This window comes from Monodon monoceros, unplaced genomic scaffold (assembly GCF_005190385.1).
Source record: "Monodon monoceros isolate NGI ecotype Baffin Bay Population unplaced genomic scaffold, NGI_Narwhal_1 Super_Scaffold_18, whole genome shotgun sequence".
Lineage (NCBI taxonomy): Eukaryota > Metazoa > Chordata > Mammalia > Artiodactyla > Monodontidae > Monodon > Monodon monoceros.
Window position 1 is genome coordinate 77,399,321 of NW_021703774.1, and position 18,904 is coordinate 77,418,224.

The 18,904-nt window shown below is 39.4% G+C and overlaps 1 protein-coding gene across 1 annotated transcript in view; it reads left to right on the forward strand.

The window, feature by feature from the left end:
- The first annotated feature begins 949 nt into the window (after positions 1–949).
- SPAG17 (sperm associated antigen 17) overlaps positions 950–18,904 on the forward strand; it is a 219,386-nt gene continuing 201,431 nt past the window's right edge. The window contains 1 exon segment of the mRNA XM_029230280.1: positions 950–1,036. Coding sequence (XP_029086113.1) covers positions 950–1,036 — 87 coding nt within the window.

Genomic DNA, 18,904 nt, shown 5'->3' on the forward strand with positions numbered 1-18,904 from the left:
AATTCTTTAAAATCATTTGAATCCTGGATTCTAAATCTGGTGCCATCAGTGGTACACTATGGGACTTGGAACAAGGTTGTTTTAAGAATTAAATAATATAACTGTGTACAGCATATAACCAGTGCTCAAACAACAAGAGTTGTTATTACATTATTATTATTACTATCATTATTACTTTGGGAACTCTGTCTGATCAGGATATTTTAGATACTGGTGCTGCAGGTGGGGAAAGGGGAAAAAGACTCTAGTGAGCAGTGGAGGACAGTGTAAAAGAACTGGGGCTACTCAGGCAGAGGAAAAGGTTTATAAAGACAGTAATCCCAACTATAATTATATAAAGGGTCCTGTGGAAGAGTGATTGGACTTGTTTAGTAAGGCCCTGGGAGGCAGAACCGAGACCAAAGCAGAGGATGGAGGTCGGGGCACAAATTTGGCTCACATAGTGAAGCATCTTGGGCAGATTAGCGTGGAAGAGAAAACTGGCATGGGCCATCTTCTGAGGAGAGTCAGTTCTTCATTCTAGGTTACCCAGGGTGAAAGAAATCTTGGTGAAGAAGTCCTGGACGGGATTCCAGGGATTTTGAATTTCAAGACAATGCCTCGGGCCAGAGAAGGCTCTAAGAAGAAGCAGAGGGTAGAAGTGAGTAAAAGAAAGCTTGACCAGCTCGAGGCCAGCCTCGTCCTTTCCCTCTCCACTTGCACGTTTCTTCTGATGGGAAATCCTAAGATTTAACCAAGGGGACTGGAGTCCTGCCCTCAAGTTGCAGCGCGCTCCGGGAAACTCAGTTGCCATGGCGACAGAAGCGGTTGACCTGAGGATTCAGAACAGGTTTGGCAGAGGAGAGACAATTCCTTCAGGAACTGGGCGTGGCTTTGGTTACTATGGCAGCGGAGACGCTTAGTCCAGGCCTAGGCCTGTTTAGAGGCCAATGCTCCTCCCGTTCTCTGCATGGCACCCAAAAAAGAGAACGGCGGGACGGCGACCACAGGTTCTAAGATGTGGGAACCCTCGCTCATCGCCGCACCCTTCAACCAGGTATGCCCAGAACCCCGTAAATCCTCTCTGCCCCCCCGCAATGCTAAAGCCCGACCAGACCCTGCAGGCAACTCTGCCAGGCTAGCCTTCCCTTCCTGACGCCACCGCTGTCCCCTCCGAAAATTGTACTTGGTACTGCTCTCCCAGGCCTGATGCTTTCACACAAAACGACCCAGGGTCCCATCCGCAGGGAACCCTTGACGAAATGAGCGTTAAGGGAAGAAGGAAGGGGAAGCGGATTTCAAAAGGTGGTGAAAGGTGCGTGGTGGTGAAGAGACAAGGTGTCCTTCTGACACCTCAGCATCCTCTTCAGTGAAGTCATCCAGATGGCACTCCACAGTTGTACTGGAGTTGTCCTTATGAACTGCTCGCTTCCTCCTGACTTCTCCTGAAGAGAGAAATCCTGTTGGATCATCTGTAGCCTGGTGCATAGTACAGCTTTAATAATGCTGTATGAAAACAGACATGGAATACCTAAGGTATCAACATATTTAATACAAGTGAGCCTTCTACAGATAGGAAAGGATGACTTTCTTATGTAATGCCCTGATACCACACTATCAAAAGTTTTGATGTATTTTGAAGGTACTGTAGGAGATCAGAGTACTGAGGGGTTGGCTGCTAGACTCATCGTAGGATGACACAAAGGCAGTCTATAACCCACCTGCCACATGACGTCGAATTGCCATCCCAGAACTGACTAGCTCCCCACCTCACTCACACCCGCCCACCTCCAGTGAGCTGGCCAGCCCAATAGTTCCTGTCATCCGCTGCCAGAAATTCACTTCAACACTAAGTTGTTTCTAAGATGACATTTGGAAGGAGGAAGCTAGATTCTGGGAATTCCAGCCTGCCACTGCAAAACACTTTAAAAACTAGAATTTTTTTTTTTTTCATTTTCTATCTGTGTGTATGTTTCACTAGAGAGTTAGTACTTAAAGGAAAAATACATCTAAAGTCTTATGATGCCCTCATGAGAACTGTCTACCTATTTGTCCTTATTTTCCACTATAATTGTTTTTTCCCTATGAACAGCAATTCTGTCTGATATGAAATTCTACCAGATGAAGAATTTCATGAAAGTAGTTAAGATACTGCCGATGCTGACATGATGTCATGGGATTTGGGGGTATTTCTATAACCTTAGGAATGAAGGATGTCAACTCAGTAATTCTCAGTTACGTTCTCAAATTCTTAGATGTTTTTTGAAATACTCTATAAAAGACCCTCTCTTTTGCTTTTATAAGTTAGCACTAGCCAAAATAATTTTTTCTTCATTTTCTTTGAAATTGTGTAGGCCAAGTTTGGGCTTGGAGTGAACATTTCTGCTTGAATTATAAACTGCTGAACAACAGAGTTTGATGGAGCTGCTGACATTGCATTAGCTTTAGTGCTGCAAATATGAAGCTATAATTTTCCTAGTTGAGTGGAAAACCTAAAGGCACTATTTTCCCTTATGGCTTGAAAACCTGAAATAATTTTCAGCTTTCTTGTTCCTGCTTAAACAATATAATTTCAATAAATCTTACATATTAATAGAAAGAATTTGAACTCAAAGCAATATGTAGTTTTAACTACAACAAGTAAACTTCTTCAGTTTGTTGAAATATGGGTTCTTTACTGCAGGGGGAAGACAACTACCCTCCACCTCCTCTCATATTTTTTTCTCAGCTTGGTTTCATGTCTGATCCAAGAGGAAAATTCCCAGATTAAGCCAATGCCCAGAAGCATGCCCTAACCACCAATGTAATAGACTTTGAATTTTGGTTAAAGATGACTGTAGATGTGTGAATTCCTTATTCATAGGGCTCAGCAAAGTGCTTTGCACATATTGGGTGCTCAAAAAATGTTACTGCTTTAGTTTCCAGAGTCTCTTTCCATAAAGTTGCTACTTCTGTGCAAACTGCACTCCAGTGTACGTGGTTGAGTATGTGTGTGCTACTGTGTGTGTGTTGCGTGTGTATTGGGGGTCGCAGAGAGGGAATTTTTCCTCCCAGTCTTCCATAAGCCAGTTTAGTAATCCTAATCAATAGTGATTTTGAACTCATATTCGTACTGAGCTGCACTAGAGTTGACAGAGAATAAGCAAGTTCACAATTTGCTTTTAGTGAATGTACCTTGTATCACTGTTTTGGGCTGTCCTTTCAGGCTAGAATAATCATCAATTTCTCAGTGCATTTTAGTTGGTTCTAAAACATAAAATGATAGCAAATAATACAAGGCAGTCTATTACTAAGCACTAAATGATTATATAGAGTCTGGATATTAGGAGGATGAAAGTGGGCTGGGATAGCCAGGAAATGCTTTATAAAATACTTTCTTCTGGCTGAGCTCTAAAGAATAGGTAGAATTTGAGTGGGTAGAAGGAAGGAGGACAATTATTTTAGGAAAGGAGAACAGCATGTGCCTTAAATAAATCTGGGACACTTAAATTGAGAGAGAGAAAAATGTAGGTTAGATGGCTCCTGGGGGTACATTGCTCATAAATTAATTCTGTCCATCAAATGGTCATTTACTAACTTTGCTATCCATGTATCAAATATTTAGCTTATTATTGTACATGTGAATAAATAATATTATTTGTGAGTATATTGTATTATTAATATATGCAAAATATCACATCTCAAATTAGATATACAGGAAATATTTAGGTACAAGGTTATAAAAATGCATCTTAGTGTGGGCTTTATATGACATAGACACATTTATGATATCTAGCAGCATTAAGAAGTTAAAGATACTGTGGTATCATAGAAATTAAAATCTTTTCATGAAACTCTCAAGGCAGCCTCTGCTGGCCACAGTGAGAGGAAGATGTGTTAACCCAGGTGCTCAGTGACAGAAGGTTCTATCTGGAAACATTTTGGTCTAAGATATTCTTATTTGTATTTTTTACTGTGGTAAAATATACAGAATATGAAATTTACCATTTTAAACATTTTTAAATATACTATTCGGTGGCATTAAGTATCTTCACATCGTTGTGCAACCATCACCACCTTCCATCTTCAAAACTCTTTCATCTTCCCCAGCTGAAAATACATCCATTAACTAGTTTCCCCACCTCCCTCCCCCCAGCACCTGGCAACCCCCATTCTACTTTCTGTGTCTACAAATTTGACTACTCTAGGTGCCTCATGTAAATGTAATCATACAGTATTTGCCTTCTTATGACTGGCTTATTTCACTTAGCATAATGTCCTCAAGCTTCATTCGGGTTGTAGCATGTATTGGAATTTCCTTGTTTTTAAGGCTGAATAATATTTCATTGTCTGTATAGACCACATTTTATTCATTCATTCGTTGATGGCCATTTGGGTTGCTTCCAACTCTTGGCTATTGTGAATAATGCTGCTATTAATATGAGTGTGCAAGAATCTGAGTCCCTGCTTTCAATTTTTTGAGTGTATATCCACAAGTAGAATTGCCAAATCATATGGTAATTTTATTTTTAATTTTTTGAGAAACAGCCATACCATTTTCCATAGCAGCTATAACATTTTTATATTCCCACTAGTTTCTCCACATCCTCGCCAAATGCTTTTAACAGTCTGTGTTTTTTATTTATATACTTATATATAACAGCCATCCTAATGGGTGTGAAGTAGTATTTCATTGTGGTTTTGATTTGCATTTCCCTGATTATTTTTGATGTTGAACATCTTTTTATGTACTTTTAGGCCATTTGTGTATCTTCTTTTGCCCATTTTTAGTCAAGTTGCTTGGTTTTTTATTGTTAAATTGTTGAGGTTTTTTTTTTTAATATATTCCGGGTATTAATCCCTTATCAGATACATGGTTTGCAAATATTTTATCCTATTTCATGGGTTGCCTTTTTACTCTTTTTTTTTTTTTTTTTTTTGCGCTACGCGGGCCTCTCACTGTTGTGGCCTCTCCCGTTGTGGAGCACAGGCTCCGGACGCGTAGGCTCAGCGGCCATGGCTCAAGGGCCCAGCCGCTCCGCGGCATGTGGGATCCTCCCGGACCGGGGCACGAACCCGCATCCCCTGCATCGGCAGACAGACTCCCAACGACTGCACCACCAGGGAAGCCCTGCCTTTTTACTCTTTGTGTACTGTGATGTACAAAGTTTTTAATTTTGATGAAGTTCAGTTTAAGTTTTCTTTTGTTGCCTATGCATTTGGTGTCATATCAAAGAAATCATTGCCAAACCCAGAGTCATGAAGATTTTACCTTATGTTTTCCACTAAGAGTTTTCTGCCTTCCATTTAGGTCTTTGGTCCATTTTTAGTTACTTTTTATTTATGGTATGAGGTAAGAGTCCAACTTCATTCTTTTGCATGTAAATATACAGTTTTCCCAGCACGAATTATTGAAAAGATTGTCCTTTCTCCAGAGAAAGGGTGGGGCAAGGGAGAGTAGAAGTGCCACAAAATTTCCTACCATATTGAATGTGGCTTTTTATTGATTGGGCATTCATTCGGTTGCTTTAGATCCTTGCCTGGTTTCAGAGCTCCTATAAAGTTATTTTAGTCAATCTCTGGTTGTTTTTCTAATGTTTCTGTGAAGGACAGAGGGCCTAGAGCTTTCTAGTTGGCCATCTTGCTGATCTTACTGTGGTCTGAGAGATTTTGTAATCAACTCTGATTTTTTCCATTTCTTACAAACCTACATAGCAGGTGATGCTGGGGAAGGGGAGATTAGTAGAAGCTTTGCTCATGAAAATTTAGGAAAATTTACCAAAATTGTTCAAACAGCGTAGCTATTCCTTTTAGAAGCCTACAGATTGTCACGTGGCTTCAAAATGAGTGAGCTACATGTTTCAAATGGAATCTTGTGTTATGATCAAGACTTTTGTGTAAACACAGTGGGGAAAATCCTCACAATGTTATCTGTGTTAAGTGACAGCATGATAGCAGTATAGTGAATATTGAGAAGCCAGATACAAACCCTTTTCTTTTTCTTTAAGGTATTATAGACTTTTGCCCCAAATATGTTCTTCAGAATTTGAGGGTTCTCCAAAGTTTGTTTGAGTTGATTTGGTTTGGGATTTTGTTAGTTTTAATTCTTAAGTACTTCCATATTTTCAAATTATCCAAGATGGTTATTTCTTTTCATTTGTTCGAAGTTTAAGTTCTCCTTTTTAGGTGTAGCAAGAAGGCAGCCATAACTTGTGAGACCAACTATTGGCACAGCAATTATTTCATTCTCTTACTGTGACCCACCATAGAGAATGTTAAAAAAAAAAAAAAACAACAACAGAAAAAAAATTTTGGCAATCTACACATTCCCTAACCCAGCCAGCCTCACTATTCCAATTCACTGATTTCATTTTGTAATGATGATTTCAGGTCCCTAATACCCAGCTTAAGGGAATGGATACTCATTGTCATTTGCCTTATATTTATCATTAAGATTTTGCTTCTTGATTAAGCCTTCAACTCTTCTTTAATATAAATATCCACATATTTTTAAATAATGATTCCTTTTTTTTTTTTTTGGCCATGTTGGGTCTTCGTTGATGCACGGGCTTTCTATAGTTGTGGCGAGCGGGGGCTACTCTTTGCGGTGCGCGGGCTTCTCATTGCGGTGGCTTCTCTTGTTCTGGAGTATGGGCTCTAGGCATGCGGGCTTCAGTAGTTGTGGCACATGGGCTCAGTAGTTGTGGCTCACAGGCTCTAGAGTTCAGGCTCAGTAGTTGTGGCACCTGGGCTTAGTTGCTCTGCGGCATGTGGGATCTTCCCGGACCAGGGATCAAACCCATGTCCCCTGCATTGGCAGGCAGATTCTTAGCCACTACGCCACCAGGGAAGCCCTAAGCTGGCCTCCATTTAACCATCACATTGAATTGCTAGAGGCAAGACATTCTCTTCCTTGAAGCATAGACACACAAAGGAGGCAATGAGCTGCTGGAGAAAGCCCCAGCTCTGGGGCCAGGTAGACCTAGGTGTCGAATCCTGATTTTGAAAGGCCTAATGGGTGACCTAGAGCAAATGTCTTACCTTCTCTGAGCCTCGTTCTCCTTTTGTCATATGGAGATAATAATATCCACCTCAAAGATTTGCTGTGAGGAGTAAATGATATTTATTTCATTTCATAAATATTTTATCACATCTGGCATCTAATAACCCTTCAATAAGAGAGTTCACTCCCTGCATCCTGCTTTTTCACTCATATTAGTCTCTTTGCTTGAAATGAATTTCCACCTTCCCTCCCCTTGTCAGGCCCATTCTTCGAGGTTCTCATAAAGCCACGCCTTGCAGTGAGCTTTCCTAAATACCCTAACCCACATTTATCTTCCCCCACCTTGGATCTAGGCTGTGTCTTTTACAACTCAGTCCTTGGTTGTGAGAATGCCTTGAATTATTTGCTATCATTTCATGTTTTATAGAGCACAAGTATTGATGTAATGTAAGCTGCTTCACAGAAAAATCATATATTATCCTCCTTATATCTACTCCCCAATGACCAGCACGTTTATAGGCACACAGAACCACACTCAAACTCTATACGAAATTAATTCACTGATTTACTTTGAAATATGAAGAAACCTTTATTGTAGAAACCAGGACAGTTAAGACTGAGGAGATGTTTTCTAAGAGAAGAGGAAGGGACAGAAAACATTTATACAAAAAACCATCATAGCACATATATAGGCTGATTGTAACAGTACCCCCAAAAGAACTATGCAATGATTCCATTTCACTTCACAGAGGTATTTTATCTGCCAACCAGGAGGCATTTAAGTGAATGCTCTTTAGAACATATAGTTAGCAGTTTCTCCTCCTCATTAGACTTCAGCTGAGGAATAATATGTTTCTCTTATTAAATGTAGCTTAGTGACAATAGCTGAGTTGTGCACACTTGAAAAATAGTAACAGAATTTCCTTGGGGTCTTGAACAAAGCTTCTATCTTATAAAGGTTTGGAAAGTAGATAAGGGTTCCAGATAGGTATTGCTGAAATTATTAATACTCCAGACCTCTTAAAGTCGTAAAGTATATAGATACTAGAATGATAATAAGCAGTCTCAGTAGGTTTGGGAGGAAAAATGTTCAATTGAATTGAAGTGCTTGAAACCATTATAAATGCAGTTTATCAAAAGAGAAATACATTTTATGGACAGACCCCCTGAATAACGTTTGAGGCAGTGAAGAATTTTTCAACTTTTTTGATCTTAAACAGTAAGCTATTTCTCATGTTAATGTGTAAGACTTACTGGAAATCCTCATGAGCTGAAGACTGATGTCTGGCAGCAAGCATATTTCTGAAATTGGCTTGGATTTTATTACTATATTTTCTGAAATATGCTTTCATTGATATTTACCAAACAGATTGCCAGTTCACACAAAGGCTGTTTTAATAAAGGCCAATGAAAACAACTGAGCTGCTAGGAAGAATGTTAAGAGGGAAATGGACTTTTCATAACCTCACATTATAATTTCTCTTTTTAGACAAAAATGTATTATTTGAATGAGTTTGGAACCAAAGGGAGTTCTCATGTCAAAATATCTACCTAGATGGTATACGTGATTGTTTTTATAGCAAATGAAAAATATTAAATACAAGTAAAATGTAAGTGTTGCCAGTATGAGTTTGGCAACATACTAGGGAAATGTTAAGAAATGGTGAATGTTGACCATGTTTCAGCTCTAGCCATAGAAACCGTCATTGGCTCCCAGTTACCCACAAGATAAAATGCAAGATGTTCTGCCTGGCTTTCATGGCCCTGCCTAATTTGGTCTTTCTCTGCCCATCCGTCTTTATCTTCCTTTACTCCAGTTGAGTGGTCTCTGTAGTATCCCCAGGCACATACTGACTTTTCCCATGTAGTTTCCTGGCCTGAAGATCTCCCTGCCTCCATCCTCATTAAAACCCTCCCTTATATCTTCCAGAAGGGAGCTTAATCACATTATTCTGGTCCCTACTGACTTTTCTCCTTCCACTAAATTACTTCAGTGATTGTTATCTTTTATTTTTTAATTAATTAATCAATTAATTTATTTTTGGCTGCATTGGATCTTCACTGCTGCACACGGGCTTTCTCTAGTTGCAGCGAGCGGGGGCTCCCCCTCGTTGTGGTGTGCGGGCTTCTCACTGTGGTGGCTTCTCTTGTTGCGGAGCACGGGCTCTAGGTGTGCAGGCTTCAGTAGTTGTGGCACGTGGGCTCAGTAGTTGTGGCTGTACTCGGTACTATATTACTGTATAGTAATAGTTTCCCCTCTCTCTCCTAAATTTCTTTCAGTCAGTCCTCCCATTGAAGTCCCTCTTTTCCTATAACCAGTTTATTTGCCATTTTGTGACTCTTTCCAGCTATTCAATCTCTTTTTAGGTTTTATGCCTAAAACTCAACACAACTTTCCAAGTACTTAGACCCTCTGGTTTTGTACAGTTGTAGGGCAATGTTTTCTATTTTGTTCCCACTTTTTTCTACATCTGGTGAGCCAAGGCATTTCAATGGAACTGCAGCACGTTAAGCTGATGGCTATGGGGAAGCATGACATACAGGCACCTTTCCTGTAACTGATCATCAAAGCTTCTAAACTTCTTTTTTTTAAATTGAAGCATAGTTGATTTACAATGTTGTGTTAGTTTCTGGTGTACAGCAAAGTGATTCAGTTATATATCTATATTCTTTTTCATATTCTTTTCCATTATGGTTCACTACAGGATATTGAATATAGTTCCCCATGCTGTGTAGTAGGACCTTGTTGTTTATTTTATATATAGCAGTGTGTATCTGCTAACTCCAAACTCCTAAAGTATCCCTCCTCCACCCCTTTTCCCCTTTGGTAACCACAAGTTTGTTTTCTATGTCTGTGAGTCTGTTTCTGTTTTGTAAATAAGTTCATTTGCATCATATTTTAGATTCTACATACAAGTAATATCATACGGTATTTGTCTTTCTCTGACTTACTTCACTTAATATGATAATCCCTAGGTCCATCCATGTTGCTGCAAATGGCATTATTTCATTCTTTTTATGGCTGAGTAGTATTCTACTAATATAGTAGTATTCTCTCTCTCTCTCTATATATATATATATGCCACATCTTCTTTATCCATTATTCTGTCAATGGACATTTAGATTGCTTCCATGTCTTGGCTATTGTAAATAGTGCTGCAATGAACATTGGGGTGCACGTGTCTTTTCAAATTAGAGTTTTCTCTGGATATATGCCCAGGAGTGGGATTGCTGGGTCATATAAAGCCTCTAAACTTCCGACTGGAGTTTAGATTATGTTTTCTTCAATGCATTTACTTATATTTTCCACACTGAATCTCATCTGACACACATGCTTGCTCAACTCAGAAGGCTTTGTGAAATCTCCCTGCAGTGTTTAATTGTCCCCTTGGCAGAATGTCATTGTCACAACATCTGCCAGTGAAGCCAAGGCAGGGTGGCAGACGAAGGCCCATTGTCTAGGAATCAGGACATGCTTCTTGCTAGCTGTGTCACCTTGACCAAGTCTCCATGTCATAGATTTTTTACCCCCATCTGCAAAATGAAGGAATTGGACTAAATGGCAATGGAAGAGATCGCCTAACATTAAGTTCTGAAAGTTTGTGTTTCACTGTAACTATTTACGTATTGTGTATAAAGGCAGTTAAATAAGACATATGCAAGGAAGGCTCCCAGGGCTCCCTGCTGTTAACACTTCTCCATCCAGAGAGATGTCTGCTTAACTTCGCCTTTGTTTTTTAGCCAGTTCTCTGTGACAAAACATTTCCTCTACTTCCATGGTAACTCAATGTTTTTGGTATGTAAACTTGTGAAATGCTTTCTAAAATTAAATAAATTGTTTCCTGGCTTCCTCTTGTCCTCACCCCTCACAATCATGATTCTTTGTGTTGTTCTTATTGTGTTTTCTGCTAAATATGACTATAGTGTGTGGCCTTGGGTGGTACAGACAGGATATATTGAATAGAAATGGAGAGGAAATCCCCCAAATTATATAAGCACCAATGAAAAATCATGGGATCTCTAAGACTGTCTATGACTCCATATATGTATTTAATAGTTGAGTTTTGGTTAAACTAGTTAAAGGTTAGGAATATTGACTTCAACTGCCTCTGTCTTTTTTTTGAATTTTTTATTGAAGTATAGTTGATTTACAATGTTGTGTTAATTACTGCTATACAGCAAAGTGACTCCGTTTTATACACACACACACACACACACACACACACACACACATACACATTCTTTCTCATATTCTTTTCCATTATGTCAGCTACCTCTGTCTTCACATCAAGTATTTAGATGGCTGAGCAAGGATAGAAAGCGTTTCATTATTCACAGTTGCTACTGTAATCATAAAGGTGAAGCATTAGAGAATGTTTATTGTTTAACTTGTCATGCATATCTTATAAAGTTAGCACCAACCTAGGAAAATGTTTGTGGAAAAATGATTTATTAGGACCATATTTTCAACCTTTGAGATGGAAATAACTGTGAATGTGTTATTTTATTCTTTGTGATGAAGATGTCACTTTTGCTCAGAAGGGTATACGCTTTAAAACATATTTAAAGCAATGATGATCTGTTTTTCTGAAGAAAGTTTTTTTGCTTAGTCCCTCTTGTGTTCAGTAATTAAGAGCAATCATGTCTAGAGGCCAAAGATTTTGGCCGTGTGGAGCAGAATTTGGGGTCACGTGAAGTCCATATGGGAACTGGACCTCTGGCTATACCCTCATCAGTACTGTCTTCAAAGCAGCTGAGGAAATTCTCTCATCTTACACAGCGTATACCACACAAAGAGCCCCTTGGTGGCTTCACTGGAAGTTTGTTCTCAGCCTCCTTGGCAGCATTTTTTCTTTAGCTTTATCTCCATGTTGACCTCATCAGCATCTCTAATTAGTCTTATTTTATAGAAGCCAGTGTTCCTCCAAAATCGAGGAGGTTGAAAGTTTCCTCTCTACTTTGAATTTTAGCTGCTAGAAAAAGTCTTTAAAATTATCCAACTTAGTTTGGTCGATGAAGATTTTTGGTCAAACGAACAAGCACCTTGAAACAAAAGAACTGTATTTAAATGTTTTAAATGAATTCAGTAGGAAAGATTGTTCATCTTGAATTGTTCGGTTTGGGCTGGAGAAAGTGGGATTAAAATAAAATCAAACTAGGAAAGATGGACGCCTTCCTAGATCTTCCTTATGTAAGTCTATAGTAGACGTACCCCACTGGTCAATTCCAAGCCCTAAACATGGTCAGCTGTGGAGCTGGAGCTTCCTTCTGTAATGTATCTTTAGCCCAGTAGCAGTTGAGTCATGGGTGAGCCAGGGGGAGAATAGCAATTACTAAGTTGCCAACCATTATCTTCCCCAGATTTGGGGACAAAATTACCCTTTTAATGTCTTCTGAAAGTTCTCCCTATTTTTCTTCCTCTGTCCTGTTTTGGTATGGACACCTTCCTTCTAATCCCCCTCACTGCCAGTCCATCTCTAGGCTTCAGAGGAGGCAGAGAGTGGTCCTTGACACAGAAACATACTTTCATAGGGGAATTATTTAAAGCATTATGAATTTCCAGAATGTAAGATGGGCACATCCCAAAGTATAACTTTAAAAATGCATTCCAAAGGAAAATAGAAATAAGTTCCTTTATTAAATTCCTAGAGTCCATATACCTCTCTACTAACGAAGAATTGAAGCTTGAGGCTATATCTATATCTAATGTGGTTTTTATATACAAATAATATATTCTTTACCTGACATCACTAAGACATTCTCCTTTAGTAGATTTTTAAATATTGGAAATGGTTTAAGACTGAGTACAACCAGCTAGTAAATATGGAGTTTGACCATAGCTTCAGTAAGTAATTAAATTCAGTTGAAAAACATTTGTTCCTTTTGTATTAAACTACTGCCCTATGTACTACCTGGGATGTATAGAAAGGGGAGGATGGGTCAGTGGAAAAAGGAACAATACAGCATTCCTGCCACCTAGAGCTAATCAGAGAAAACATAGACATAGAGCTAATCAGAGAAAACATAGACAACCGTGATTCTAAAAGTGTAATCCCTGGACCAGAAGCAACAGCATCGCCTGGGAACTTATAAGAAATGCAAATTCCCAGGCCCCACCGTAGACTTACTGAATCAGAAACTCGGGGTGGAGCGTAGTTTGTACTTCGATTTGTACGTTAACAAACATGATTCTCATGCACACTAAAGCTGAAGACCCACACTAATATCATGACCTCAATGTAAGTACTATGTTACTAGTATAGTACTGATAATGAGTTTGCAAGCAGAGGGCACAGTGGTCACTGCTGGGCTGAGATGTTTAGCCACATCTCAGCCCAGCAAAGAGCCACAGATGAAGCAGGAATTTCACCTGGAAGCAAGGAATTCTGTATAAAAGGACCATGCTGAGCAAACAGAGAGCTGAGAAAACACATGACATATTTGTGATACATAATTAACCACTCCCTAGGCACTGGATTAGGTGCTTTACGCACACTATCATGGTTCATCCTCACAACAGCTCTAAAAATATTATTCCCATTTACATGGCAAAATTAAGACTCAAGAACTTACGTAGAACAATTTGAGAGCTGTGAGAGTTTAGAAATAGTGGGAGATAACGGTGTTTAAAATATGTGGGGAAGAGAACGTAAAGGATTTTGAATTCTAGTAAGATAGAGTTTGGACTTATCCCATTAGAGTCTATGAGTTAGACAATTAAAATACTTTCTGTGAGGGAAGCGTGAAATGATTAAACTGATGTCTTAGAAAAAATTAATAGGTTAGAGATGGAAGAAGCTGGAGGCTCGAATAGACCCTGTAGAAGGTATTTTCAGTGGTCTAGGTTTGAGGTGGTTATAGGTTGAACTAGCCGAATCACCATGAGAATAAAAAGGAAGTGACAGATCCAAGAAATTCTAGAAAGAAAGTAACTGCGATTGCATATACAAAAGGAGAATGAGGGAGGATTTGAAGCATGATGACTGGGAAAAATGGAAAGTCTCAGAAACTGACAAATTCAGTTAAATGAATTTGGATGATTTTTATTGTGATAGGATTTTGTTTGTTTTGTTTGTTTTGTTTTTAGCGTATACAGAGAGGTAAAGAACTCAGCTTTCAGACATTCTGAGTATGAGATGATGGTAGAACATCAAAGTAGAAATTCATCAGGAAGTCCATAGACTATAACTCACAGTCCATGGTTGGGGACATCGACTTAGGGATTGTAGTAGAGAAGTGGAGTGGATGCTGTGGGAGGACCTAGAATATCCAATAGAGAGAATGTGCCAGGAGAAGAACAGAAGGTTGAGCATAGAATTCTATGGACTATCTAAAGGTCCTCATTTATGAGGTAGAAAGAAAGCAAAGAGCCTGATGGTCAGAGAAGAAACAGCCACAGAAATAAAGACAGAATGAGAACAGTGTTGTGTCATGGAAATCAGTCCAGGGAGAAGGGCACGAAATGGCATTTGAAGTCCCCACCTATGGAGATCTAGGGAGAACAGAGCAAGGCAACCATATTTGGTGATGAGGACACAATTAGTGATCCTAAAGGATGCAGTTTCAATAGAGTGAATGGTGGTGGAGGTGAGGGAGGGAGGTGGGAGCAATACTGTGGCTTATCAGGATCCAGGGCCTCAAGCGCTAGGTCCCATGTTTGGGGAGTTTGACTATGAAGAAAAGAAGATCCTATGGAAAATGGTTAGCGGGGAGACTGGGATTAGGTGAAGATAGCTATGCTTTTGTGAAATGGGATAGAGAGGAGAGGGCAGGAAGGGATTGAAAACTGGAGGGGGAGAGATAGGATTGACGGAACAATCTGGAAAAGCAGGTCAAAGGAAAGTGGGTCATTTGCTCTAGTACAGAAGAGAAAGGATCAGAATCTTTCCCTCAGCCCGAGAAAAAGGAGCAAGTTCTTCAGACTGGTGAAGGACGTACTGAGAAGAGAATGTGAAAAGGGGAAGAAACCTAAGCAAGAGAGCTTTTCTCTTCTGAGGAGGTGGAGGTGTGGCCACTGTGTAGATAGAAGGTTGACAAACAAGAGACATGGGCAAAGAATTCCTTCCACTCTTTCTTCAATCAGCATCTGCCCGTGAGGCAGGGACATAAGATGCAGGGAGAGATGCGGTCAACAGTAAAACCCGTATCATTTTACGTTATGACTGTGCACATATCTGCCTCCCTTACTAGAATGTGGGTTTTTTGAGAGCAGAGACTTCCTTCTTTTTTAATGCAGGAAAGCACAAAGGGTAATATAACAAGGACATTTGTACCATCGTGACAATTGCTAGTTTCTATTTTTTTTAAATAAACACTGGGAAAAAAATGGAAGAACACTTTGTCCTTACCCCCAGCCCCTGTTCCATTCCTTTCTCTCCCTTCCTAGGAGCACACACTGTCATGAATGCATATCCTCTGAGCCTATCTATGTATCTATTTATCTATATCCATGAATATTATGTAATATTGTTTATGATTTTTTTAATTTATACAAATGGTTCTATATTGTACTTACCAGTTCTGCAATTTATCATTTTTTTAAATTCATCATTATGTTTTGAAGTCTAACCATGCTGAGAAATACAGATTTAGTTCATTTCCTTTAATTTCCCTTGTCTTATTAATCTTTGCATCCTTCATTTCCAGTGTAGCATAGGTACCCACATAGCAAAAGTTATTAGTGAATAAATTAGGATAAACAATATAACAAAAGAAATGGATACTTTATACAGCACTTTCTTATGAAATACTTTTAACTATAATCTCTTTTCTCTGTTATTTGTGGATTTTTCTTCCCCAGGCTGACGCTATTTAAGGGTAGTGTTTATGCCTTATGCCTGTGCATTCTATTCCTAACGCCCATTTCAATGTTTGACACATAGTAACTCCTCAGTAAATATTTATTGAATGAATGAATGACTCCCTACTGTAAGTATTATTTTGTTAAGGTCCAGGTTCTGAGTACATGAGTGTTTTTCCAAGACCACGTGGTTGGAATCAGGACTAATGATCAGGTTTTCTGATACTAAATCCAGTGGTCTTTTCATTATAACATTGAAAGAGCTATTGTAAGGACTATATTAGAGAATCAGTAGGAAAGAAATAATTATAATGAATTACTGCCCTGATGTAACCAATAAATAGACTCCATGTACCTATGTAGTTAGGGAAAATTAATAACCATAACCAGGTCTAGGGCTTGAAATTTATCATAATCATTAACTTAGAATATATTGTCATGTGGTCCTTAAACCATGTGAGGTTCATATTATAAAGGAGATAGGTGAATTATGAGGGTGTATAGGATTGCGGGAGGGAAGGAATGAGCAGGAATCAGTTTCACTCAAGTACAACTGCTTTTGCTAAGGTCAGTGGTAACCTTCTAATTGCCTTTGACGACATACATCACTGTGCTTCTGGCTTCAGTGACACCTCCCCTCCTGGCTCTCCTTCACCTCACCTTCTTGTCCACCTCCTAGAAACCCTTCCCTACAACAGGGACAGTTGGGCGGAGATCTGAAGGAAATTACAAGCAATCTAGGAAAAAGATCTCAGGAGCTGCCTCAGATACCCACCCACACTGCAGTCTGCCCTCCCACTAGGAATGATTGGTACTGATCAATACATTTAACCCTTCACTTGATGATTTGGAGGCTTTATCCCAGTTTCCTCACTCAGAGGCAGATCTCCATCACCTCTTGAGTCCCTGGAACAACTCTTGAGTCCTGGGCAGCTGGAAAAGTCAGGATTGCTGCACGGAACGAGATCTGGGGAGCAACGCACCCTAACTCCTTTGACAGGCCAGTCAAAGCAACTGGGTGGCCAAGTAGGTGGCACAAGGAAAAGACCTTTTAAGGAACTTATTTTCATGTATAAGCACTGTTTGCCCACTTTCAAACTCCTATCTTAGTCATTTTGGGGTATCCTTTACAGTTTGTTACATCTCAGACATTTAACCAGAGTAATTTCATAAATGCTGGTTGAGTTGAACCCCGCCTCTTTTTTTTGTTGAATTGAGGCAGAACACAGATTCTCTACCACACTTCTTGCTCAAGGTACAGTCTCATAGTTTTTCTGACACCCTCAGGGAATGTTTGGATAGTCTCATCGTTCCCTACTAACGTGACACAAACTCAGGTATCTAGAAGATCTGATACTGCCTGGGATCATCCTTGGATGTCCCTTCTTTCCCACATCATAATTTGAAGACCACAGCTTTAGACCTAAAAATCAGAGCAGGTGGTCAGACAAATAATTTTTGTTCTGCTTCCAGGTATTAGAGACCGTATGGGGAAATGAAATTTGGTTACCAAAATATTGGCATTTCTTAGACATTTTATTGAATTTTGGGGCAAATAGGATAGAGTGCTTGTAATCAGGACAGTTTTATATCCTTGTGATAGTCAGAAGTATCCTTGGGTGTTCCGCACTCACTCAAGATGAATGGAGAAATTAAACTGTATCGGTGGCTTTGTAGTGAACAAATGACAAGTGAGATGTAACAAACCAAGCAGCAGCTATGGGGCATGGATGGCTCATTAGAAAGAGCATTGGTTGGTTATTTTGTTTCCTTTGTGTAGCCGTAGTGCCAAAGCCATACAAGTTCATGGACTATGTCACAATGCTTAGGAAAAAAATGACATTTAATTAGACAAAGGAAGGTGGGGAAAAAGAAAAGGAAAGGGCTAAATTAGGATAACTAGTGAGCTCATATTGAGTCCTGAAAATATATCTTAATTTTTAACGTGGAAGATAGTAATTCAACACTGAAGGGACTCGAGGAAGGCACAAAGGGGTCTCATGTCTGAGGAGGGAGTTGATGAAAGGTTGTAGCCTTTAATATCTGATGATGAAAAGAGATCTCCTTTCTTTGGGGTGAGTCCCTGGTTCCAACTTTACATTCGTGGAGCAATTAGCAGGACTCCTCTTGGCTTTGCTTGGTCTCCTCCGTTAGAAGAATGCCTCTGATATGTAATATTTGTTTGAAAACCCAAAGAAGCTTGTTTCCTTTTGAGGTTTGCCTTACTTTTTATGTTCTGAAGTTCATTTTGGACCTCAGATTTTGCTCCAAGCAATAAAATTGGCTGGATTGTACTAACATAATGGAGCTGTAATTTTAGCCAACTCTGGGGGTGGGGAGATAGTTAAGGTGTGTAGTGGTTTCTGTGGCTTCTCTGTGGAGTAGAATTCCCTGCAAAGCTTTTCCATGTGGTGTTTTAATAGCTGTCTTAAAACTCTCTGATGCATGGAGCAAAACCGAATTAGACTCATGTACGAGATTGCTGGGATGAGCCAAGAACGCTGAAAAACAGAAGACAAACAAACAGCCTAAGCTCAGAGCCTAAACTGTCCGAAGAAGATCCTCAGGACATATGCAAATTCAAAATTACAGAAATAATCACCTGTTTTAACCCATTTTTTGCAAAATTTTCTAAGGAGAATCGTAATCTTTTCTTTGCATGCCTTAATATTTTACCTTTGCATGTAGCTTTACAATTTACAAAATGCTTCAATATATATATTTTATCATTAGAGACTTCCCACAACCTTTGGAAGTTTCTATCATTAGCCCCATTTTTATAAATGAGAAAACTGAGTCACAAAGATAGATCCAGGGTCATTTAGCAGAGGAACTACAGAGGCAGAATTCGATACCACTTCAGAGCTCTGCATCTTTACACCAGAACTTCAGTAATTTTAACTAGTGATGATGTTTAATATTCATGAAGACAAAAGGAACACCAGACAGGTAGTGTGTGCATACACAGTAAAGATGCTTCCAGGCTTCTGAGTTCTCATCAGTGAATATAGGACATTACAGTGTTGTCTGAACGTCCAGAGGATATGCTCTTCCTTTCATTCAAATGCTCAGTGATTCAGAGACATGGTTCCTTCCAAAGTGCTGAGCGTAGCCGATAAAATGCCGCATACTTCGTTGGCATT